Here is a 25,135-nt window from a genome sequence, read left to right as displayed (position 1 = left end):
GTCGCTTTGGGACGTTAAACCCCATAAATCAAATCAAATAACAATAAATAAACTGGCTACCTGGGCAGATAGAAACGGATTTAGATTTACCCCTCAGAAAACAGTAGCGGTTCTGTTCTCTTTGAGACGAGGCCTACAGGCCGACCCCACACTATATCTAAACCAAACCCCATTACCTGTCAAACAAGAGCATAGATTTCTAGGGGTAACTTTCGATAAAAAGCTCACTTTCTTGCCACATATAAACAGCCTAAAGAAAAAAGCTTCCCAGGCCCTCAGTGTACTGAAACTACTGTCAAGGAAACGCTGGGGGTCTGATAGGGCATGCCTGTTACATATATACCGTTCTCTGGTTCGCTCTAAGTTAGACTATGGGTCCATAGTATATGGCTCAGCAAGACCATCCTACATAAAACGACTGGACCCTATTCACAATCTTGGTTTAAGGTTGTCTTCCGGTGCTTACAGAACTTCACCAATAGCAAGTCTGTATGTGGAAACGAATGAACCTTCCTTAGAAGATCGAAGAACTGCACTAACTTGTACATATATCCTCAAAATCCTTTCTCAGCCCAAACATGTATGATACCCAATTGTCACGAAATGCCCATCCCGAATACTCTTCAACTACAAGCCTCACGCGATTAAGCCGTTGCTCTTGCGCTTCGAAGAAAAATGCCAAGCTCTGAACATACTAAACGAAATTAAAAATATTGCCCGAAGACACGAAGCGCTACCACCATGGTACACTCTCCCCACAGTGTGTGACGTCACACTAACACGCCTCAGTAAAACCTGTACGCCGCACAACCATATAATACAAGAATATCTAGCACTACAAGAAAAATACAGAAATTACACTGCATTTTATACTGACAGGTCAAAAACTCATGCCCATGTAGGAAGTGCAGTAGTACAAGGAAAAAATGAAAATGCAGTACGACTGCCCTCATGTGCTACAGTGTTCACCGCGGAGTGTTATGCTATTAGTGTTGCGGTACAGAAAATAACAAATGAAAACATTAAAAACAGCATCATTTATACAGATTCACTGAGCGTCCTTACAGCATTAAACTCCAAAAATGCCACGGAGCCAATGATTGGAAGCATCATACACAACATAGTAAAGATCACAACACAAAAACATGTTATAAAATTATGCTGGGTTCCCAATCACGTTGGCATTAGGGATAATGAGAGAGCCGACATGTGTGCTGCACAAGCCAGAACCATGGAAATAAAACATGCGAATTTGCCTCCTAGGATTACATGAAGTTAGTGCATAGGAGACTAAGAGCCAAGTGGCAAGCTTCTTGGGATAATGAAGGACACAACAAGCTGCATACCATAAAGCCCATTTTAAAAGAATGGAAATCATGCCGCCATAAAGAACGTTTTATCGAAGTAATTTTATGTCGTTTACGCATAGGTCACACACACATCACCCATAACTTCTTATTAACAAAAAAAGACAAACCTTTGTGTGAAATGTGTTGAGGAACTCATAGTAAATCACATTTGTTCGCAACTCGACGAACTTACAAAAAATTTTTTTACGGTATTTTACAATGAACACATTCCATTTCATGCCGCATTGCTTTTAGGCGAACAAACACTTGACGAGTTTTCACTTGCTTGTAAGTTTCTAAAGAAAGCCAATGTTTTAAATCTATTATAATGTAACCTCTACACACTTAACAAAACATCATCTAACCTTGTGTTTGGCGCATGATAGCCTTAGTTGCTTATGCACCATAAAACCCCATATAACTAATTAACTAACTAACTATCTTGCCTCTTTCAAATTTTGAAGAAGTTTAGAGTCTGGAGTGGTGGTACAGAAAATAGAAACACCTTGGCATGTGCTTCTTTACTTTTTATGAGCTTAAAAACCTAAAGTACTATTTGGTTTTTTTTAACTTCATCCCCGCAGGGGGGCGTCTGCAGCATGCAGACGTTGGTGAGTGGCGACACCACGGGGTATCCCGAGCATCCGCAGGGACATCTCCGTAGGGGGATGATGGTGGGCAGTGCGCCACCACGGACCCGAGCACCCGCGCTAGCCGTGCGTGGAATCGCCGTGTCCGGGGAAAAGGGGATCCTGGTGGTTGAGCCGATGCCGAGCGTTTGGACCCTTAAGGCCCCTCGGCGGAGGCAACACACCACTTTGGCCCCAGCTTCCTGTAGACGGCACCTCCGGCCTGACCCGACCGGAGGAAATCGGCAGTCGCCTTTTCCTGTCCGCCCCTCTATCTTTCACTTTCCTATTTCCTTTCTTACAACTTTCCTGTATCCTCCTCTCTTATTCGTTTTTTCCTCTTTTTCCTGGCGGCGAGGGTTAACCGTGTGTGACCAACTACCCTGAGTTGGGTCATATTAGGTTATAGTTAAGGTGTACAGCTGGCGTGGGCAGGACTTTCTTTCAAGTTCCTGTCGCGTCCCTTTGTTGGACTCCATGGTGGGTGGCTGGCACCATGACCGAAAAACCATGACCCCCTTTCCAAACCTGATCGCTCTCTCAAAATAGGGCGGAACGAGGCAACAGAATTTTTCGCGAAAAAGAAACCGTCATTCACAAAGTTTCACGTAATACACAGCAACTGTGAAGAAAAACAAGCACGAATCATATCCCCATTTCTTATCCCCATCATATCCCCATCATATCCCCACGCCCCAGGCACGGACAGCGAAAGCTGCTCTGCCAACTCCAAGCCAGGGAGTGCCGGCCCATGGGTCAGCATCCCGCAGGACTTCCCCCCGTCGGGGGAGGCCTGACACCAACACATCCGCGGCTTCCCCGCGGTCTTCCAGCACCTCCAGTGAGGTGATGGAGGTAACTCCCGATCCGCCCGCTTTGCATCGGCGGAATCGCTCTCTTGAGCGAAGAAAAGACAGGACCCCGATAACGGGACCAGAAGACAAGTAAATCCCTTCAGTTCTCATCCAAAAACATAAACATGACTTTCCTACTTCAATGGAACTGGAGAGGATTGCTTAGGAATTACAATGACATAACACATTTTCTTGGGTCAATGCTTCCTGTACCTTTCTGTCTTCAGGAAACCAACCTCGGTCCACGACATACAAATATCCTGAGACATTATAAAACATTCCGACGCGATCGCGAGCATACCAACAGGCTCTCAGGAGGCGTCGCAATTGTCACTCAGAGCGGTGTCCCTGCAAAAAAAAAATCAATCTTAACACAAAACTGGAAGCGGTTGCGGTTAGCGTCATTAACTACAAAACCATAACCATGTGTTCTGTATATCTTCCCCCGCACATGACATTAACATTACAAGATTTAGAAGGCCTGATAAATGAACTACCGGAGCCATTCCTGGTAGTTGGTGATTTCAACGCTCACTCAGCGTTCTGGCGAAGCGAACGCTGTGACTCGAGGGGCCAAATAATAGAAGATTTTATCCTCTCGAATAATATCTGTCTTTTAAATACAGGAAAAGCGACATATTGTTGCCCAAGCTTGGGAGGGATGAGCTCCCTCGATCTAGCTTTCTCATCGCCATCTATTTTTAACGATTTAAATGGGATGTCATGGACAACCCTTATGGCAGTGATCACCTTCCAGTACGCAGTAGTTTAACATCTGCACCACAAATCATCTCAACTAAACCGCGACGTTGGAAGCTTCATCTCGCTGACTGGTCACTTTTTAGAGTTAAGGCAACTTTAGAATACATAGTTTTAGATAATTTAAGCATTGACCAGATAAACGAATTGTTCACAAATTGTATCGTAACTGCCGCACAGTTAGCTATTCCCCAGTCTTCAGGAGTGGTGTCACAAAACCGCAAAGTGTGGTGGAGAAAAGACTGCAAGGAAGCAAAAAAACAACAAAATAGAGCTCGGGGTAAGTTTCGAAGGTATCCGACACATGAGAACCTCTTAAATTTTAAAAAGGCGAGAGCTAAAGCTCGGTACGTTCGCCGCAGTGCTGAGAAAGCCTCATGGCAGAGATATGTTTCATCCATCAATAGTTCAATAACATCAAACGGTCGTCCGTACAGGTAGGGGCGGAATTTCGACGTAGCCCAGATCATGGCAAGGCACTCGTTCTCAGTTGTCGAATAATTAGCCTCGGCTTTGGACAGGGAACGGCTAGCGTACGAGATGACCTTCTTCACTCCGTCAATTTTCTGAACGAGGACGGCGCCTAGGCCCACACTACTTGCGTCGGTGTGAATTTTGAGTCTCGGCGTTTTCATCAAAGTGCGCAAGGATCGGTGGGGTCTGTAAACGGCGCTGAAGTTCCTTGAAGGCTTCTATTTGCGGCGCTTCCCATTTAAATGGCACATCTGCCTTTGTCAGGTGGATCAGTGGCTCGGCGATGCGCAAACGGTTTTTGAAGAAACGACGGTAATGCGCGCACAGTCCGAGGAATCTGCGCACAGCTTTCTTATCGGCCGTTGGCGGAAACATTGCGATAGCAGCTGTTTTCTGCGAGTCTGGGCGTACTCCCTCCTTGCTAACAATGTGGCCTAGAAACAGCAGCTTTTCATAGGCAAAGTGGTACTTCTCTGCTTTCAAGGTTAGCCCGGACGATTTGATTGCGTCTAGTACTGTTCGAAGCCTTTTCAGGGGCTCTTCAAAGCTCCAGGCGAAGACAACGACGTCATCTAAATATACCAGACAAATCTGCCACTTCAGGCCCTCCAGCACTGTATCCATTACTGTCGCTGGTGCGGAACAGAGACCAAATGGCATCACCTTGAACTCGAAGAGGCCATCTGCAGTGATGAATGCGGTCTTCTCGCCATCTCTTTCATCGACCTCAATTTGCCAGCAGCCGGTCTTGAGGTCCATCGATGAGAAATACCTGGCTTTGCAGAGCCGGTCCAGTGTGTCGTCGATGCGAGGGAGGGGGTAGACGTCCTTCTTTGTGATGTTGTTCAAGCGCCGGTAATCAACGCAGAATCGAAGTGCACCGTCTTTCTGTCTCACTAGAACAACAGGTGCCGCCCAGGGTCTCATTGAAGGCTCGATAACGTCGTCGCGCAGCATTTATTCCACTTGGTCCCGGATGGCTTGCCGTTCTCGCGGCAACACTCGGTAGGGGCTCTGGCGGAGAGGTCGGGCGTGCTGGTCGGTTATAATGCGATGTTTGGCAATTGGCGTTTGTCGGACTTTTGGCGACGACGAGAAGCACTGGCTGTACCTCCGAAGGAGATTGCGGATCTGGTCTTGTCTGGTCCGGGGCAGGGCTGGGTTTATGTCGAAAGTGGGCGAGGTCTCTTGGTCAGGTGAATCTTCTATGGATGGATCGGAGAGGGCGAATGAGTCTCGTACGTCGGATATTTTGTCGAGGAAAGCAATCGTCGTTCCTCTGCTAACGTGCCGGTATTCTTCGCTGAAGTTTGTCAGGAGTACTTCGGCTTGTCCTTTCCGAAAATGTGCGATGCCTCTGGCGATGCCGATTCCTCGGTCGAAAAGCAACTGCATGTTCCCCTCGATAATGGCTTCAGTGTTATCCGCTTCCGTGGCGCCTTGTTCCTCTTGTTCCTCTTGTTCCTCCAGGACAATGAGCGCAACGTGATGTTCCGGCGTTCTCATCGACGGGATGGCCTTGTCCGTGGAAATTGTGATCATCTTGGATCGCACGTCGATGATCGCCTGATGCTCATTAAGAAATCTATGCTCAAGATCACTTCGCGGGAACATTGCCGTAGCACTACGAAGGTCGCGGGATAGGTATGTCCCTTGAGAGTCACTGGCGCTGTGCATCGTCCTGATGGCGTAATGAGGTGGCCCCCTGCGGTGCCAATTTGTGGGCCGTGCCAAGCGGTCGTTACTTTCCTCAGCTGCGCAGCGAACGGTCCGTTCATTACAGAATAATCGGCTCCTGTGTCGACTAGAGCGGTAACTTTTCGGCCGTCGATAACGACTTCTAAGTCGGATGTCCTGGCTCTGGCGTTGCATGTCGTCTTCGGCGTCGGGTCACGGCTTCGTCGGATATGTGAATTGTAGGTGGGGCGTGTGGTAGAAGCTTTTCCTGATGACGGCGTCGTTTTGAAGGCGGATCGCGTCGTGGTCGAGGCTGTTGTTCCATGCGTCGTTGGCGTAGTAGGTGCGGCGTCTTCAAACGGCGTGGTCGCTGGAGGATCTTCGTCCTTTCCTCGGCAAGCAACCTGACCTCCACAGGTTGGTTTGTTTAGTTTCCCCCACGCGGGCTAGGGGACCTTCCTCGGACAGCCGCGGCGTAGCTGCGACCCGGTGATGCAAAACGTGCGGTGGACGGAGACGGCGAGCGGGAAAGACGGCTTGACGACACGTACTCCCCTCTGCGCAGGTAGTCGTCAATTTCCCGTGGTCGCTGGCCGGGGAATGGTCGTGGGGCGTCGATGGCGAAACCACGCAGGCCGATGCGTCTGTGCGGGCAGTGGCGAAGTACATGAGCGGCTTTGCCGCAATGGAAGCACAGAGGGCGGTTATTGGAAGTCCTCCAGGCGTCGCACTTCCTGGGGCTTGGGCGTCGGTCGTAGGCTGGGCGGGCGGGGGCAGGGGGGCGGCGTTCGGGAACAGCTGGTTCACGTCGAAGAGGCGGACTTCGGCTCTCGCGCTGGGGCTGAGGACTGCGTAGTGCAGCGGCGTAGGTTAAGGCTGGAGCTTCAGCAGGAGGCGGCGATGACGGGGTGCCCAGCGCATGCTGCACTTCGTCACGGACGATTTCCTCAAGGGTCGCGACTTGAGGCTGGTTGGAAGATGGTAGCAGGCGACGCAGCTCTTCCCGTACAATTTCGCGGAACCATCCCGCAGGCTGCCTCCGAATGCTGTGCCATCCGAGAGGGCAGTCGAGGTCACTTGGGGCTGTCGAGGAAAATGACGGGCTCGCGCTTCCAAGGTTCTCTCTATGGCGGCTGCTTCACTGGTGAATTCCGCGACCGTCTTCGGTGGGTTGCGGGTGAGACCGCCGAAAAGTGCCTCTTTAGCACCACGCATCAGAAGCTCCACTTTCTTATATTCTGTCACGTCAGGCTCGACTCTTCGAAAAAGGCGTTTCATATCTTCTACGTATGCGGTCACGGACTCGTTCGGGTGTTGGATGCGTGACTGCAGAAGCAGCTGAGCTCTTTCTTTGCTGATTATGCTCGTGAAGGCCTTCAGGAACTCCTGTTTGAATAATTCCCACGTCGGTAGAGAATCTTCGTTGTTCTCGAACCGTATTCTCGCTGGTCCTTCCAAGGCGAAGAAGACATGGCTCATTTTAGTCTGGTCGTCCCAACTGTTGAACACGGCGACACGCTCAAATTGTTCTAGCCATTCCTTGGGTTCCTCGCCCGGTGAAGCGTGGAACGTGGGCGGCAGTCGGGGCTAGTGTAAAATAACGGGGGCTGGTGTCGTAGCCATGGCTGAAGTCAAAATTGATGGGTCCTTTTTCGCTCGCGTGCGGTCCGGTAGCAGTCCGAATTCTGGTGGACATCTCTGGAGACGACGGCTGCTTCGCCCTTCGCCTTCGGGGGGGGGGGGGGGGGGGGGACGGCGCCGGCGGCTTTCGCGTGATCTTCTTCGAGACGGCTGGGGATGCTCTGAAGGCTCCCAGGGGGTGAGGGCGAGAGGGACATCCGTTAGCACATCCACCAGATATCACGTAGTGGTGACTGAAGTCCGGCGAACATTAACACAGCGAGAATGTCTTCGAAACGAAACTCTTTATTCGGGCTGACTTGCGCCCGCAAAGAACTGAATCAATCGGCGGCGGCGTAGCAACGAGCGTGCTCGGCGGTCGTCGAACAGAATGCCCGCTGCTGTCGGCCGTGCTCTTTTTAAAGCCGACAGCGAATCTTTGAGATAAAGCTTTAGAAGTTACTAGAACATTCTGGCACAAACTAGAGTCGGCTCCGTCCGGATGCGATCCATCTAGATAATTCTAGGCGCGTCTTGCGTCACAAACGAAGCGATAAAGCGGCGTGCCGGCAGCCTTGAAGCATGAACAAATAAACACAACAAACAAACGCTACAAAGACTCGCGGCAATATAGTTTTAGATAATGTGGGCGCGGCGGAAGCACAAGGAATATGCGTCTTACAAGCCCCTTCTTGTTTCTTATCCAGGCCGTGCACTTCATCGCTGTGAAGCTTTCACCAGGCGAAATATGCTTCGGTTTTCCTGTCGAAGCGACCGAGGCTCACGTTTTCTTCACCAACCAGTCAGCGGAAAACACCTGCGGAACTGAAAATCCGGACCTGCCCGCCTGGAATCTACCACACGCTGATTATCACCAGCCACCATCATCTACGTCACCAGCTCCGACGGGTATAAAGACGGACCTGCGGTGCAGCCTTGTCAGTGGGCGCGGCGGAAGCACAAGGAATATGCGTCTTACAAGCCCCTTCTTGTTTCTTATACAGGCCGTGCACTTCATCGCTGTGAAGCTTTCACCAGGCGAAATATGCTTCGGTTTTCCTGTCGAAGCGACCGAGGCTCACGTTTTCTTGACCAACCAGTCAGCGGAAAACACCTGCGGAACTGAAAATCCGGACCTGCCCGCCTGGAATCTACCACACGCTGATTATCACCAGCCACCATCATCTACGTCACCAGCTCCGACGGGTATAAAGACGGACCTGCGGTGCAGCCTTGTCAGTGGGCGCGGCGGAAGCACAAGGAATATGCGTCTTACAAGCCCCTTCTTGTTTCTTATACAGGTGAGGGACAGGCGTCCTGTCCACGTTTACCATAGCGATGATGCCTTTCTTTTGCTTCTGCCGTGCCCACGGCCCCTGAGCGTAGTGCTTTTGGCGATTTACCATTGTTTCGTGGACTTGCTTTGTTCTTGTGGGGACGTCGAACTTAATCCTGGACCTGGCACTGAAACTATGTTTACACAAATTCTAGCTGAACTGAATGTCCTAAAGCAAACCACGCAGTCAGTACATCAACAACTTGGCGAAACAAATAACAGGATAGCTGCTATCGAAGGAAAACTGGACGGATTGACTTCTACTGTTACATCTTATTCACAGAGAGTCGACGAAATGCAAAAAACTGTGGAAACTTTGCTTCGTAAGGTTGACGACTTAGAAAACAGAAGCAGGAGAAATAATCTAATTGTCTACGGTGTGCCAGAAAAAATGACGAGCAGCACCAGGACCTAGAGGCAATTGTGTCTGAAAAAATTCTCAACGACATACTGAAGGTGCCTAATGTAGCTATCGAGCGAATTCACAGACTTGGAAGACCTGCTGAAAAGAAATGCCACCCACTAATCTTTAAACTGTTGAACGGAAGGGACAAGGGAAGGATCCTTCAAAACTGCAGCAAGCTAAAAAACACGAAATACGTGATCTCGGAAGACTTTTCGCCACGTGTTCAGTCAATACGTAAGAAGCTTTGGGACAGCGCCCAACAGCAAAAAGCAAATGGTGCGAAAATCGGGCTCTTTTTTGACAAGATAAAGATCAACGGAAAACTGTTCCGATGGGATGAAACTCTCGAGGAAAGAGTGCCCGTAAATGATCCCTGACCAGTCTGTTCGGACGCTCGCAAATATCACAGACATGCGCAGACTGTGAAGTTACCCAGCCAATGCCTCGAAGTCCGCCCCACTGCGGTCCCTTTTTCTTTGTTGAACATTAATGCCAGAAGCATATGGAATAAATGCGATGACTTAGAAGGTCTTCTTATCACACACGACGCAGACATCACAATCATAACCGAGACTTAGTTGAACGAAGCTATTCCTGATTCAGAAGTAATACCCAACACTCATGAGATAGTACGGCACGACCGTAGCGGAAGGGGAGGGGGCGTAGCCATAGCTATAAAAAAGGGACTAGATTACACAGTTATTCCTCATAACACAGGCATCGAAATGGTTTGGATATTGCTTCGGTTTAACAATTTGAACATTTTTATTGGTTCTGTGTATAGACCCCCGGATGCAGACGTCTCGGTTCTAGAACGACTGCACGAATTTTTGTTAGAACATGGTAAAAAATATGCTTATGTAATGATGTGTGGTGACTTTAATTTACCAAAAATCAACTGGGAACTTCTGCGTACTGTAGCTTCATGTCAAAATTCTGATCTTTTGCTTGATATCGCCTTTGCATTTAATTTAAAGCAGGTCGTGCAGGGGCCGACACGTACTGCATCAGGTTCAAGCTCCCTTCTAGACCTTGTGTTTGTTACCGATACTATTGAAAAACTTGGCTTCTCCGTTGAAATCATACCAGGCATTTCTGATCACAAAGCTGTACTCTTCAAAAGTAACATGATGCGACCGCCTGTCCGTGAGTTAAGAAAACCATTTCTTGACTTCAACAATGCCCTAGACGAAAGTATCTTAGATTTATTGGAACAAGACTACGATGAATTCGTTGAGAAACACGCGGCTGGTCTCATGAAAGTTAATGACCTATGGGTGCACTTCAAGTCTATTGTACACAAATGTATCACAAGATACGTGCCGACTAAACTTAGAAAAATGAATCGCAGTAGTCCCTGGATTACTCGCGAACTGCTCCAGCTCAAGCGTCGTATCAAGCGTCTAGGATCCAAGCGCTTTAAAACAGGGCACGTTTCCCTGCGGTCACTTCGCACAGAGTTGCGCATGAAAATTAAACAGTCTAAGTACACTTTTTTTAACGTTAAAATGCATAACTTTCTCACCGCAGACCCACACAAATTTTGGATACACTTAACAAAGAAGAAGGATACAGTTAGTAAAATTCGTTTGAATAACAGAGAAAGTAAGGATCCTTACGACATTGCATCAGCTTTCAATAATTATTTTCTTCAGTGTTTTCTACTGACAGTAGGCAGGAGCCTGAATTTCGATCCACGTGCCTTATCTTACCAGACCTACAAATATCTGTCGAAGGAGTTTTTGCAGCTCTACTCAATTTAGACAAAAAGAAGTCTCCTGGACCCGATGGCATCCCAAATGCGTTTCTCTCCCGCTACGCAGAATGGTGCGCGAAATATCTTGTCATCATTTACAATGAAAGTCTTTTAAATTCAGAAGTTCCGGCTGACTGGAAGACTGCAAAGGTCATCCCTATCCACAAATCGGGTGACAAACTTTGTGTAAACAACTACAGGCCAGTTTCACTCCTGTGTACCTCGGGTAAGGTTATGGAGCATTTCATTTTCAAGCACCTGATTTCTTTTCTAGAAAACAGTAACTTCTTTTCTAGTAACCAGCATGGGTTTCGGCGTGGCCTGTCCACCGTAACACAACTAATTCACACAACCAATGAACTTTTGGCATGCATTGATCAGGGTGGGCAAGTAGATGCAATATTTCTCGACTTTGCGAAGGCCTTTGATCGCGTTTCGCACCGTAATCTAATAATAAAACTCAGACATCTATTACAAAATCAGCGTCTTGTTCAATGGCTCGATTCCTACCTCTCTGAACGGCACCAGTACGTCCAGATCTCAGGTTCCAATTCTATGCCAGCTCCAGTTCTCTCAGGAGTACCCCAGGGCTCCGTTCTCGGTCCACTATTGTTCCTTATTTACTTAAACGACTTAAACTTCGACTCCCCTGTACGGTGCCGTTTTTTCGCTGACGACTGCGTTGTATATCTGCCTATTCAAAATGCGGAGGATCACCACGTGGTGAATGACTACCTTTCAGAGGTCTCAAGGTGGTGCCTAGTCTGGCAAATGTCACTAAACAGGTCTAAGTGCTCAAAAATGACATTTACGCGTAAAAAGTGCGCTCTTAATTACACATACACAATTAACGGTGCAGCTGTCTCCCCCGTAAACGAATACAAATACTTGGGGGTTGTACTCAATAGTAACTTGACTTGGAGTTCGCACATCGGGCATATAGTCTCAAAGGCGTCCAACAGGCTTTGGCTGTTAAGAAACCGTCTAAGGCACTGCACATCTAAAACTAAATTAGCAGCTTACACTGCACTCGTACGGCCATTACTGGAATACGCAGATGTGGTTTGGGATCCGCACACCCAAGTAGATGTACAGCGCATTGAAGGCGTTCAAAGGAAGGCGCTTAGATTTGTCTACAACGCATATGGAAGGCACGTTTCGGTTACTAATCTATTGAGGCAATCTGAACTGCAGACACTTCAATCTCGTCGCAAGTTGCACCGTCTAAAAATGTTGCATGGGATTGTTAATAACTTAAACATTCATTTTGAGACCTACATGGCATACAACACTTCACGACCAACGCGCAATAAACACAATTTGACAATCATGGTGCCACGGTGCCGAACGAAAGCGTATCAGTTTTCTTTTTTTCCAAGAACGATATTGGAATGGAACGGGCTTCCGTGTGACGTGGTCCGTTTGACAGATCAGAAGTCTTTTTTATCTGCTGTCATATCGTCATTTTAAGCGCAGTGTATTCATTCATGCTCTTTTGTTTGCTTTCTTTTGTATGTTTGGGTAACCGAGTGCATTTAACCTTGCTCTTTGTCTTTCTATAAAACCCTGTGTGTTAGCTTTTGCTTCTTTATTCGCATTTTTACTTGCTTTGTTTTGTCGCGATGTACGATGTACCCTTGTACCACTCCTGCCTTGGCCACCAAATGGAGGCTGGCAGTATTGAATAAAATAATAATAAAATTTAAGCATTGACCAAATAAACGAATTGTTCACAAATTGTATTGTAACTGCCACACAGCCATTCCGCAGTCTTCAGGAGTGGTGTCACAAAACCGCAAAGTGTGGTGGAGCAAAGACTGCAAGGAAGCAAAAAAACAACAGAATAGAGCTTGGGGTAAGTTTCGAAGGTATCCGACGCATGAGAACCTCTTAAATTTTAAAAAGGCGAGAGCTAAAGCTCGGTACGTGCGTCGCAGTGCTGAGAAAGCCTCATGGCAGAGATATGTTTCAGCCATCAATAGTTCAATAACATCAAGAAAGATGTGTGGACAGGTGCGTAAATTATACGGCAAATTCTCTCTCTTTACAGTACTATTTCGAACAGCCCCAGGAACACAAACAAGTATAAATGAACAGGCTGACTTACTAGGACAACATTTCTCTGACGTTTCAAGCTCTTCACACTACACACAGTCATTCTTAAAACACAAAAACACAACTGAAAAGCAGAAACTTCCAATGACTGGCAGTACAAACGAAATATACAATACATTATTTACAATTCAGGAGATCCAAAACATACTTTCTTCCGGTAAACAGACAGCACCTGGCCCGGATGATGTATATTATGAAATGCTTGCCCACCTGTCCGAAGCTGCTGTAGGGGCGCTTTCGCAATTTTTTAACAAAATATGGGTGTCCGGAAAGATGCCGGAGGCTTGGAAAAAAGCATTTATTGTACCGTTCTTAAAACCTGGAAAGCCGCCCACCTCCCCAATAGTTATAGGTCCATAGCTCTTACAAGTTGTATCGCAAAATCATTTGAAAGTGTGCTCAACGTTAGGCTAATGTTCATTCTTGAATCACGCGAACTCCTTGACATCCACCAGTGCGGATTTAAAAAAGGATGTTCGACAACTGACCATCTCGTCCGATTAGAAAACACAGTCCGAGAGGCGTTCATACACCACAAACACTGTCTAGCAGTCTTCTTTGACATGGAGAAGGCGTACGATACCACATGGAGGTATGGTATTCCTTACATTTTGCTGCCAGGGATGGGGCCATGTTTGCTAGCCCACAAATAATAGTGAGGTAATCCTCAAACTTTGGGACGAGATTGTAAGCTACAGTTCCCTGCAGCATCGTGCGTTTCTTGAGGTGGCCAATGGCCTTCTCGACGATGATCCTCGACGGGGACACACGCCTGGACTTTACGACCTCCATTTCCAGGAGCTGCCGTTTTTTTTCGTGAAGTCGGGTGCTATGAGGTGCACTCTTCTTACAAAAAACTCTTCGTGAAAGAGGAAACCCCTGTCAGCCAGCATCTGGTCACCATCTCCAAGAATGTCCAGTAGACCTTTAAAGTGAAAATGTGAAACTAACTTCATTTAAGTAATACACGAATTCAAAAGCATGCACTTCATCACACTTCAGCTTTAGATGAAAGTATATATTTGTAATACAACTGTAATGTATTAATTGTAGATAATTGTAAATTGTAATTTATTTGTACGACAATACTCAGCTCATAAGCAATCGTATGCAAAGGCTCCACTTTGGAGGACTGATTTTGTTCAATACTATCCACCCCGTCTGAAGTTTATGTGCTGTATGAATAAAGGTGAATGACTGCGACTGTTCAAAGTGGGGTTTTTCATAACGCTAAAATTAAAATATAAAGAGTGAAAAAAGCAGTAAATAAACTTACCGCTTTCTAATGCGATCTGTTTGTCTGTCACTCTCCTCCATACACAGGGGACACAAACATAACTGCACCATGTGGATTCACACACACAAAAAACTTTAGTGTACAGTCCTGCTTGTAATTACTCCACACTTCTTGCTGTGTGTTGAGGTTGAATAGTCTGTAAGCAAAAAAAGTGTTTCAGTATCGGGCATAAAAAATCCGTTTCTATACAGTGCTGAAGAAATATAGCAGTGCTTATAATGCAAATATACCTTGGCACTGCAACTTCTGTGCAGTCGATGATGCACCGCAACTTCGTGGCTGTCCTTTGCAGGCAGCCGTGACTGGGCAACAACCGGGTCAGGCAATTTTATTAATTCCTTGCACAAAGCCTTCATGGGCTCCATCCAAACCTTCAAAATGGCAATCTCAATGGTACGGGACACAAATAAACGGTAGGCCAGGTTCTTTACCGACAAACCTTGCCTCAGATGCATCAGGAAAAAAACAACTGTGTTCCCTGTGGCAATGCAGTATGGTTAGAGGGCAGGCCTGCTGCGACAAACGACAAGAGGGTAAAAAAATGGCTTTGGGCAGGCCTGAAAAGATAAAAGAAAACGACTTTCAGTGAACTGCGCTACATCCTGGTAACAGTTGAAAGCCGCAATGAGAGTTGTGTTTCTACATAATATTCTGGGCTAAGAGCACCACTATATCGTACGGCTGAATGAATATGGGCTCATTTTACACCAATCAAAGTTGTCACAATGGAATGCAGAAAGAGGAGTTATATTAGAGAAAGGAGCCATACGCATACCAGTGCAAAATGCAACTTTGGCTTCAGTCATTGCGGCCACATCTGCATCCCTGGCCTTTTGCTGCCTTAGCCGCCTGTTCACTTTGCTCAGGTCACACACTTTTTGTCTCAGCTTCTCGCATTCAGCTCCCAGTTGGTTCCAGCTGATACAGACAGCAGCCTCTGTCTGAGTTCCTCAAATTGAAGAGAATATCATTACGTAAATCACAGCACTAACTAAAAATATCCAACAGGTGTGAGAAACATAGAAGCTTTCAAAGCTGTCAAAAGATTACTTCATATGTGGGTGCTCTAACGGATGATTTCAACATGACAAAAAGGAAACAACCATCTTCAATTAAGATCTCAACAAGAAAATGAGATTCACGTAAAATTTTCGCTAGCACCCATTACACTAACTTGTTGCTGCAAATAAGTACATGGCTGCTTGTCTGCATCGGCCAGCCTTCCTCCAGCATCACAGTCAGCCTCGAAGTCCACGAACATGCCGCCTGATGCTTCTGCCTCGTCTGGCAGTGGCATAGAGCCAGCGCCTGCAGCCGACTCCGCAGTGCTTGCTGTTGCCGTTCCTACAGCAGCCGGCAGTGGTGGCACACGCTGATGTCGGACCTCAGCTACGTGAGCGTAACGCTGATGACTGAGGGAAAAAGAAAAATATTTTAATGTGTATAACTTCTTTAAATGCTGAAGGAACAAGACGGCATTCGTACGAACCTTTTCAGGATGCGAAATGACCGAACGCTGCTGGTGTCGTCATACGAAAACAGCTGCAGCACATAATCAATGTCGTCTGGGTCGGCACTTGGTGCTCCTGAAGGAAAAAGAAGAGCAAAACCCACTCAAGCAGGCTGCATTTTTTACGCAAGGGCCTCAAACACGTACCACTGTCGAAATGCTCGGAGCAAAGCCGAGAGTTGTCGGTGGGCATCCACAGTTTGCCGTCAGCAGTCTGCCAGCGCATAGCAACGGCCCACTGTTTTCGTCGCTCTCTGTCCCATGGCACTCTGAACATCTTACAGCCTGCTTTGCCAGAGTTGCTGCAGTTTAGGGCAGCGAACCACAGCATTTTCTAGGCACTGTGGACGTCTAAAATAAAAAAAATATGTTCGAAAGCTCACGTTCACAGGCAATACCAATGCAAAAAGAGCAACAGAAACGACCCGGAAGTCAAAATTCACGTGACGAAACTTCGCCGTGACGCAATGTCCGTCATAAGTTGGACATCACCTATTCAATCAACCGGGACAAAACGAACTAAGGTATACTATAGAACGAAGGGTCATAATTCCGAATACACAAGTCGTTCAAAATTTTCCGAAAACATTGCACGACCCTTTTAAAGCGAATTCAGCGAATGTAGTCGAGCCCACTTATAGTGGCCGCAGATATAACGAGACAGCCGCTTATGGACTGCTGGCAAGACCGCCTCGACGATTTGTGGCGTCAGAAGAGGAACGCCGCAGTCTACGCAGAAATTGCGGAGGTGTTGCGGACCCTTGCCTTTGATAGAACAGCAGCAGAGGTGCAGCACAAGATTAGAACCCGTAAGTTAAACTGGCGTTTGCTACGAAGCGCTTACTAGCGGGCCTGTGCATGTTAACGACGCAGCATTTTTAGACGGCCTTCAAGTACGCACGCCTTGGCTTTTTCACCTGCGCCTGTCCTGTTTCGTAGCTTTGAATTCACGATTCACGAGATGTCATTGCAAGTCTCCTATCATTTTGCCTGGCGTCTGAATGTAAAATCTGGCATTCTTGTTTCTGTTTACATATAGAACTAATGACGGCTTCTCTTCTCGCTTTTAATTGCACTGACATTCAGCAGTTATGTAAATTTTCGCGACTTTTCATCCTTTTTAGGGACATCAACAAAAACAGAACCATCACAGGCTCGGGCGCCATCCCATGGCCCCATTACAGCCAGATTCATGAATTCTTGGGGTCGTTACCCATGAACGACCCCTCGCTAGTTCAGGAAACCCGCTGTGCTGCGGGAGCCACTGTAGAGGAGGTATGTAGATCAAATTTAAGATTGGCAAGGCACTTGCCAAAAAAGTGGTGCTCTATCACTTCATCACCTTTTCATATAGATCACCGTGAACTTTGGAAAATGGCCTTTATTGGAGTAGCTATGATCTTGTGGTCATGAAATATGTGGCACACTCCAATGCTAAATAAAAATGCCAAGGTGACATCACATAAAAAATGCAAACAGCCTGACATTAGTAGTCTGTCTTTTAGAACTGCTGCACGTTGCATAGCACACAGCATGTGCTAGGTTGCATTTGAACCATGTGATGTTTATCTCTACTTCCATCCTCTCCGCATCATATTTGTTAGTGCTGCCATCCTGTTTTTTTTTAGCGCTACAAAGCATCAACCACCTTACTTTTCAAGTGTGGTCATGTTGTCAACAGAATCTGCCATAGATGGCCCCTGAAGGCATTTGCTGAGGCAGCAATTAAATAAAACATGTCCTTGGAAGAAACATTGCCAATGTATTTCGAAAGCCTGATTACTTCTCTGAAACTTCTCTAAAGCCTGAAAGTTCTCTCCACTAGATGGCAAAAGAATATAAGTAATAAGGGAGTAATTACTCAATGGCATCCACCCGAGCGCAGCCATACGGCTACAAAGGAAAGCTATACAGCTTTCTCAGAAACTTCGTAGTTAAAGAAAAATTCGTCCTGGTCCGGGCATCGAACCCGGGACCACCGCTTCACCGGAGCAGTCGCTCTACCAATTGAGCTAACCGGGACGGCAAGCTTATGGTAGGGCGAGAGCGAATTGATCAATAACTCAAAGTGGGAACAATGTTGGTCAAATGTTTAGGGGAATCCCCCAAGGTGGAGTAGATTTGTAATAAGGGAGTAGTTACTCAATGACATCCACCCGACCGCAGCCATACGGCTGCAAAGGAAAGCTATACAGCTTTCTCAGAAACTTCGTAGTTAAAGAAAAATTTGTCCTGGTCCGGGCATCGAACCCGGGACCACCACTTCAACGGAGCAGTCGCTCTACCAATTGAGCTAACCGGGAACGCAAGCTTATGGTAGGGCGAGAGCGAATTGATCAATAACTCGAAGTGGGAACAGTGTTGGTCAAATGTTTAGGAGAATCCCCTAAGGTGGAGTAGATTTGTAATAAGGGAGTAATTATTCAATGGCGTCCACCCGAGCGCAGCCTTACGGCTACAAAGGAAAGCTATACAGCTTTCTCAGAAACTTCGTAGTTAAAGAAAAATGGCCGCGCTCGGGTGGATGCCATTGAGTAATTACACCCTTATTACAAATCTACTCCACCTTGGGGGATTCCCCTATACATTTGACCAACACTGTTCCCACTTCGAGTTATTGATCAATTCGCTCTCGCCCTACCATAAGCTTGCCGTCCCGGTTAGCTCAATTGGTAGAGCGACTGCTCCGGTGAAGCGGTGGTCCCGGGTTCGATCCGCGGACCAGGACGAATTTTTCTTTAACTACGAAGTTTCTGAGAAAGCTGTATAGCTTTCCTTTGTAGGTGTATGGCTGCGCTCGGGTGGATGTCATTGAGTTATTACTCCCTCATTACAAATCTTTAAAATTTCACCAGCGCTGCGACTAGGAACAAGAACAGAGAAGGAAGACAAGGACAAGCGCTACTAACAACTGAAAGTTTATTTGAAAAAACACAGATTATATGCACACAACTGACAACCCAAAGCGCCTGCGCTTCCCGCAAAAAGCACGCAAAAGAAAGTTAAGAATCTAGATACAAAATTTCACATTCATGTAAGTTTACAGATGGTGTGCTAACGCACGTGTCGCTGTTCTTGTGAATGTGATAGGCTTCACACAATTCCCTAGTCAGCTGATCTGGATGTCTGAATTTAATCTTTGCCCTGTTAAGCAGTGGAAAGCATGCTTTTTTATTAGACACACCGGGTTTGTTCAGATGACAATCTCTGTAATGAAGGGACAGATTTGATGAAGGAGCACCATTCAAAGAGGTTTTATGCTGACGTAAGCGTGTATTTATGCATTTCCCGGTTTGCCCAATGTAATTCTTGCCGCATTTAAAAGGTATGTCATATACCACTCCCTCTGCACATGGCACAAAGGGTGATTCATGATCCACCTGGCATGCATTTTTTCTTTTTTTTTCTTTTTCTTTTCTTTCTTTTTTTCTTTGTTCCTAGTCGCAGCGCTGGTGAAATTTTGAAGATGTACCAACTAGCTCAAACCACCATTTTGCTCCAGTTCATTACAAATCTACTCCGCCTTGGGGGATTCCCCTAAACATTTGACCAACACTGTTCCCACTTCGAGTTATTGATCAATTCGCTCTCGCCCTACCATAAGCTTGCCGTCCCGTTTAGCTGAATTGGTAGAGCGACTGATCCGGTGAAGCGGTGGTCCCGGGTTCGATCCCAGGACCAGGACGAATTTTTCTTTAACTACGAAGTTTCTGAGAAAGCTGTATAGCTTTCCTTTGTAGTCGTATGGCTGCGCTCGGGTGGATACCATTGAGTAATTACTTCCTTATTACAAATCTACTCCACCTTTGGGGATTCCCCTAAACATTTGACCAAGAATATAAGTGTGACAGAAAGAAAATCTGTCTAATATTGTCACGGGTCGTCCAAACGAAGCGGGTCGTGGAAACACAGGGGGACCAGGACCACAGGAGAGCAGGCGCCAGAGATAGTCCAAGGGGTCGCAGCCGAGCTCACGAGCGATTCTCACCAAGCCTCTTCCTCTTTGCCGTAGATCGGCTCCCCGCTAGTTGAGGATGACGTTAAGTGGGAAATCACAATTAACACACATGACACTGCTCCCCTCCCGAAAGACGCATCGTCCCGATGCGCAGAGAGGCAAAATCAAGGCTGAAAAGTATGCATAAAGCGCGAAGAGTTAGGCCACGTGCTCCGAGCGGTCACAATACTCTTTGTGGCGAGTGACGTGAACAACTTCGGAGGCAGGCGGGCGGCGGGGCACCCGCGTTACGATCGGCAGCATTTCGTAATTCAACTCGCCTATACGGCGAATCACCTCGTACGGGCCAAAGTATCTTTTGAGCTGCTTCTCGCTAACGCCACGGCGTCTAATTGGAGTCCACATCCACACGCAATCACCAGGATTGAATTTAACATCACGATGGCCTTGGTTGTATTGGCGAGCATCGACTCGCTGGCGGGCTTGGATGCGAAGTCGGGCCAGCTGTCGGGCTTCTTCCGCATGTTGGGCGACGAGTTGAGCATCAGCATGAGTGTAGACTTCTGGCTGGTGGGGCAGCATAGCGTCGAACATGGTAGTGACTTCCCTGCCAGGCACCAGGCGAAATGGTGAAAATCCGGTAGTTTCTTGAACCGCGGTTTTATGCGCAAAAGTAACGTACGGTAACACTTCGTCCCATGTTCGGTGCTCGATGTCGACATACATTGAGAGCATGTCAGCCATGGTCTTGTTAAGGCGCTCTGTCAGCCCGTTTGTTTGCGGGTGGTATGCGGTAGTTTTGCGGTGGGCGGTGCGGCTTAAGCTGACTATCTGTGAGAGCAGTTGGGACATAAATGCGGAAGCACGATCTGTGATAAGGACCTCTGGGGCACCGTGTCGAAGAACAACTGACTCGGCGAAAAACTTTGCCACAACCGAAGCCGTTGATGACGGCAGAGCGCGTGCTTCGGCATACCATGTGAGGTAGTCCATCGCAACAGCAATCCAGCGGTTCCCCGATTGCGACTTAGGAAAAGGTCCGAGTAGGTCCATACCAATCTGCTGGAATGTACTGAGCGCGGTGGCGTGATGGGGTGAAGGAGTCCCGAAGGCTTCACGGGTGGGGTCTTGCGTCGTTGACACTCGCGGCAGGTTTTGGTGTCGGCATCAGTGTGTCGACGAGCAGACTTTGGATGATCGTAACGTCGAATTCTTGCAGTCTTAGAGCCCACCGCGCAAGTCGGCCTGCAGGGTCCCTTAGATTGGTCAAACAACACAGAGAGTGATGGTCTGTGACCACCTGGAATGGGTGTCCCTACAGATAGGGTCGGAACTTTGTGATCGCCCAAATTACTGCGAGGCATTCCTTTTCGGTGGTCGAGTAGTTGGTTTCCGCCTTCGACAAAACACGACTGGCGTATGCGATGACACGCTCGGCGCCGTTCTGATGCTGGATAAAGACAGCCCTGAGGCCCGCGTGTTACTAGCGTCAGTGTATACCTCAGTCGCGGCGTCCTGATCAAAATGGCCTAGTACAGGGGAAGCCTGCTGGCGCCGTTTTATATGGTCAAATGCAATCTGCTCTTCATCAGACCACTGGAAGTGGACGGACTCTTTCCTGAGGCGAGTAAACGGCGCTACAATATCCGAAAAGTTGGGACAAAGTGTCTAGTAAGCGCAGAGGCCCAGAAATCTCCGCACGGCGTTCTTGTCCGACGGCGTCGGGAAGGAAGCGACGGCCACGGTTTTATCGGGATCAGGACGGACGCTCTCGTCACTGACGACCTGACCCAGAAACTTCAGTTCGTCATAGGCAAACTGGCACTTCGTTGGCTTGAGGGTGAGGCCGGCGTTTCTGATAGCCTGCATGACTGCTGTTAGGCGAACCAAGTGTTCATGAAACGTGCTTGAAAAAATGACATCATCAAGGTAGACAAGGCATGTTTGCCACTTGAGGCCTGTGAGCACGGTGCCCATAACGCGCTGGAAGGTCGCTGGAGCTGTACAGAGTCTATCTGGGGTGACGAAAGCAGTCCTCTCTCTGTTGCGCTCATCCACTTCTATCTGCCGATACCCGCTTTTAAGGTCGATGGACGTAAAGTAACGGGCATGGCGCAGGCGATCAAGAGCGTCATCGATGCGTAAAGGTGGACATACGTCCTTCTTCGTGACTCTGTTGAGGCGCCAGTAGTCAACACAGAAGTGAAGGGTGCCGTCTTTTTTCCTCACCAGCACTACCGGAGCAGCCCACGGGCTTTGAGATGGTTGGATAGTGTCATCCGTCAACATTTCGCGCACTTGACGTTGTAATTCGCGTTCTTTTAACGAAACCCGATAAGGTGACTGACGACCAGGATGGACAGCGTCGTCGGTAATTATTCTGTGCTTTGCTATTGGCGTCTGGCGAACCCCTGGTGACGTAGAAAAGCAGTCGTGGAACTCACCCAGCAGAGCGATGAGCTCCTCTCTCTCCTGAGCAGAGAGTTGCGGTGCAACGCTGACACCTAAAGGCAGCGCCGAGTGCTTGGGAGGGGACGGACAGGAAGGAGCCGCAGACAGGGTCTCAGCGTCGACAGGGGCGTTGAGGCGCTCGGTGAGGCCAGTTACTGTGCCCATGGTGAGGTGCTGCGGTGTGCTGCAAAAGTTGGTGACGAGGACTTCGGTGCAGCCAGAGTGAAGCCGCGTGACAACTCTAGCAACACCAACACTCCTGTCAAGAAGCAGCTGCACATTACCCTCAAGAAGAACTTCACCTGAGGCAACCGGTGCGGACTCGATCAGCAGGAACACGCTTGAGTCAGGCAGCAAAGTCACGTGGTCCGCTAAGATGCGCGCATCGGAGAACGTCGGCTCGGTGCTCGGCGTGTCACGGCAAGGTCGACAAAGGGTGAGGCGACAGTCGGCGAGGTCGATAACAGCACGGAACTCGGTCAGAAAATCCATACCGAGAATAATATCTCTCGAGCAGCGCTGCAAGACGACGAAGGTTACAGGGCACGTGAGACCGTTAATCTCAACACGAGAAGTGCAGCGGCAAACCGAGGTGACGAGGTGGCCTCCGGCGGTTCGGATTTGTGGGCCATCCCACTGCGTGAGTACCTTGCAAAGGCGGCGGGACAGCTCCCCGCTTACAACGGAGTAGTTGGAGCTGGTGTCGACGAGGGCCGTCGTGGCATGGCCGTCGATAAGTACACATGACAATATCATTGCTTCAGTTCACAGCTAGTCACTAGAGACATCCTTGTTTCACACACGCAGAAATGATCCCACACTTTCACCTCTCTATGGAGCAAAAAAATTAACAGGCAAACTTGAAAAATTGTTGCTTCTCTGTTCTATATGATGCAGATCATTGTTGACGTGGTGGTAGGCACCAACGACAGTGGCGCTGAGGATGCCAAGCCAGCACTGGCAACGTCTCAAGAGCACACGTTGAACAGGGACGACAGCTAGGTCGTTGAACGTGTTGCAGCCGAGTCTGTGACCATTGAGGAAGGAGGAGCTGAGGGGCAGGCAGGCATCCGCGAGCAGCACCCCAGAAAAAGGATGCGGACGGCTTCGCCTGACTTCAGACAAGCTTTGCTCACGGAGCAGAGGATGCTGCGTGAAAACTTTGAAGCGTGCCACGCCAGAGAAATGGAGATAAGGCAGCGGCACTTGACCCTGCAAGAAAAATTGGTTAATTTGACTGAAATAATGAAATCACTGTTAAGTGCTCCAGTTTCTGAGAAAAAGGTGTAAGTTTGCCGCTTACACAATTGTGTACAAAGCGCCTGAAAGGGTTAAGGGCACAGGGTTGGCCGTATGCATTCCGTGCGTATTGATGAATAATTAAGACCTATTTTATTGGCAACTACACCACACAGCTCATTAGGTTTCATTTTAATCTATTTGCCATTCTCTCAGCGAACTTTTGCGGTTTTCTGATTTTTTCTGAGTTGTATGTTTGTATTTTGGCAATTTTTACTTTGCCTACCAGTTTTCTTTTTGTGCTAGTTTTCAGACTCGTCAGATTTCTTGATGTTTTACCCTGCTTTTATCTCAGCAAGTCGCGCCGTGCACTTTTTTATTCTGTGTTACGTTTCCTTCAAGGCTATGTGCAGTATGACATTATTTGATATGACTCCAGTTTTATAGATTTTGTTTTTCTACCTTGCTGTTGTGCAATTGTTGCACTTGTTTTAGTGCCTGTGTGATGTTGCGCAGTAATTTGTGATCTTGAAGGCAGTGTTAACCACATGCAATATGGTATCATCTGATGTGACTCCAGATTTTGTCTCTTTTCTTTTTCGTGCGCATTTTTTGGATTTGTTCCAGCGCCAAAGAAATGTTGTGCAATGATTGGTGGTACTCAAGGCTGTGTTAACTATGTGTAATGTTACATTATCTAGTGTGACTCCTTCCGATTTTATCTTGTTTTGTTTTCTTTTTTGCTGTTGGCATTTGTTGCACTTGTTTCAGTGCCTGTGTAATGTTGCACAGCCATTTGTGATATTGAAGGCAGGGTTAACCACATGCAATATGACATCATATGATGTGACATAAGGGAAGGGAGGAAGGTGGGAGGGAAAGAAGAAAGAGAGAGAGGTGCCTTAAATAATTTTGGCCACGTGGGGATCTTTAACCTGCTCTGACATCGCTCAGCACATGTGCGCCTTTTTGTTCCACCTCCATCGAAACGTGGCTGCCACAGTTGGATTCGAAACCGGGTTCTCCGGCTCGGTACACGAGTGCCTTAACCACTGAGCCACCACGGCGGGTCGATACTCAAAGCTGTGTTACCTATGTGCAATATGACATTATCTAAAGTGACGTCTTTCGATTTTATGTATTGTTTTGTATTTCTTGTGATTTTTCCAGGACCTGAGTGATTTGCAATGATCACGGCTATGTTAACCACATGCGGTGCGACGTGTGAGGTTACTCCTTACGATTTGGTTTATTATTTTGTTTTTCGTTCTTGCTGTTCTTGCTTTTTGCGCCTGTTCCAGTACCTGAACTATATTTCGCAGCAGTTTGTGATATTTCTCCTTTGATATATTGTATAGCAACGAAGCATTGTGGGCATGTTGGTGAGTCATGGTCAGACAACAGGACTAGCATACAAAGACGAAAGACAAAATAAAACTAGGCAGCGTCTTTTTGTCTTGTCCTTGATCTTTTTGCTTTGGTTGCATTGAATGTAATCTGTGCACTGTTTTGTAAAGTGTTGGCTGCCAAGCCTATAAAGAGGTATAACCTTTGAAATTTTGTGTGCGTCTCCTGTGTGTTCTGTTATCGTTTCACACAGTTTCTTAAAGGAAATGCATTGCACCAACTAGCCAGCCTGAAAACACGGTTATCGTAAATGGATATCACTGTTTACCTCAGTTCTGTGCTCGCTGCTTGTAGTGTT

The 25,135-nt window shown here is 47.5% G+C and overlaps 1 protein-coding gene and 2 pseudogenes across 1 annotated transcript; 2 read left to right on the top strand and 1 right to left on the bottom strand.

Moving 5' to 3' along the window:
- The first annotated feature begins 8,176 nt into the window (after positions 1-8,176).
- Positions 8,177-9,667, top strand: LOC149361123 (uncharacterized; annotated as a pseudogene).
- Positions 9,668-14,278: 4,611 nt separating this feature from the next.
- Positions 14,279-16,008, bottom strand: LOC149361122 (uncharacterized). The gene is made up of 6 exons (XM_089568001.1): positions 15,930-16,008; positions 15,762-15,858; positions 15,481-15,684; positions 15,042-15,223; positions 14,712-14,829; positions 14,279-14,408 (listed from the first exon to the last, which is right to left on the bottom strand). Exons 1-6 carry the CDS (start codon positions 16,006-16,008, stop codon positions 14,279-14,281), a joined length of 810 nt encoding a protein of 269 aa, XP_089424127.1.
- A 989-nt stretch (positions 16,009-16,997) lies between these two features.
- Positions 16,998-23,481, top strand: LOC149361121 (uncharacterized; annotated as a pseudogene).
- The last annotated feature ends 1,654 nt before the right edge of the window (positions 23,482-25,135 follow it).

The sequence above is a fragment of the Amblyomma mixtum genome, chromosome 2 (genome assembly GCF_055824585.1).
Source record: "Amblyomma mixtum isolate Tamu chromosome 2, ASM5582458v1, whole genome shotgun sequence".
NCBI classification, from domain to species: domain Eukaryota; kingdom Metazoa; phylum Arthropoda; class Arachnida; order Ixodida; family Ixodidae; genus Amblyomma; species Amblyomma mixtum.
The sequence above is the reverse complement of the archived record's forward strand: the minus strand, read 5'-3'. Positions and strand labels throughout refer to the sequence as shown.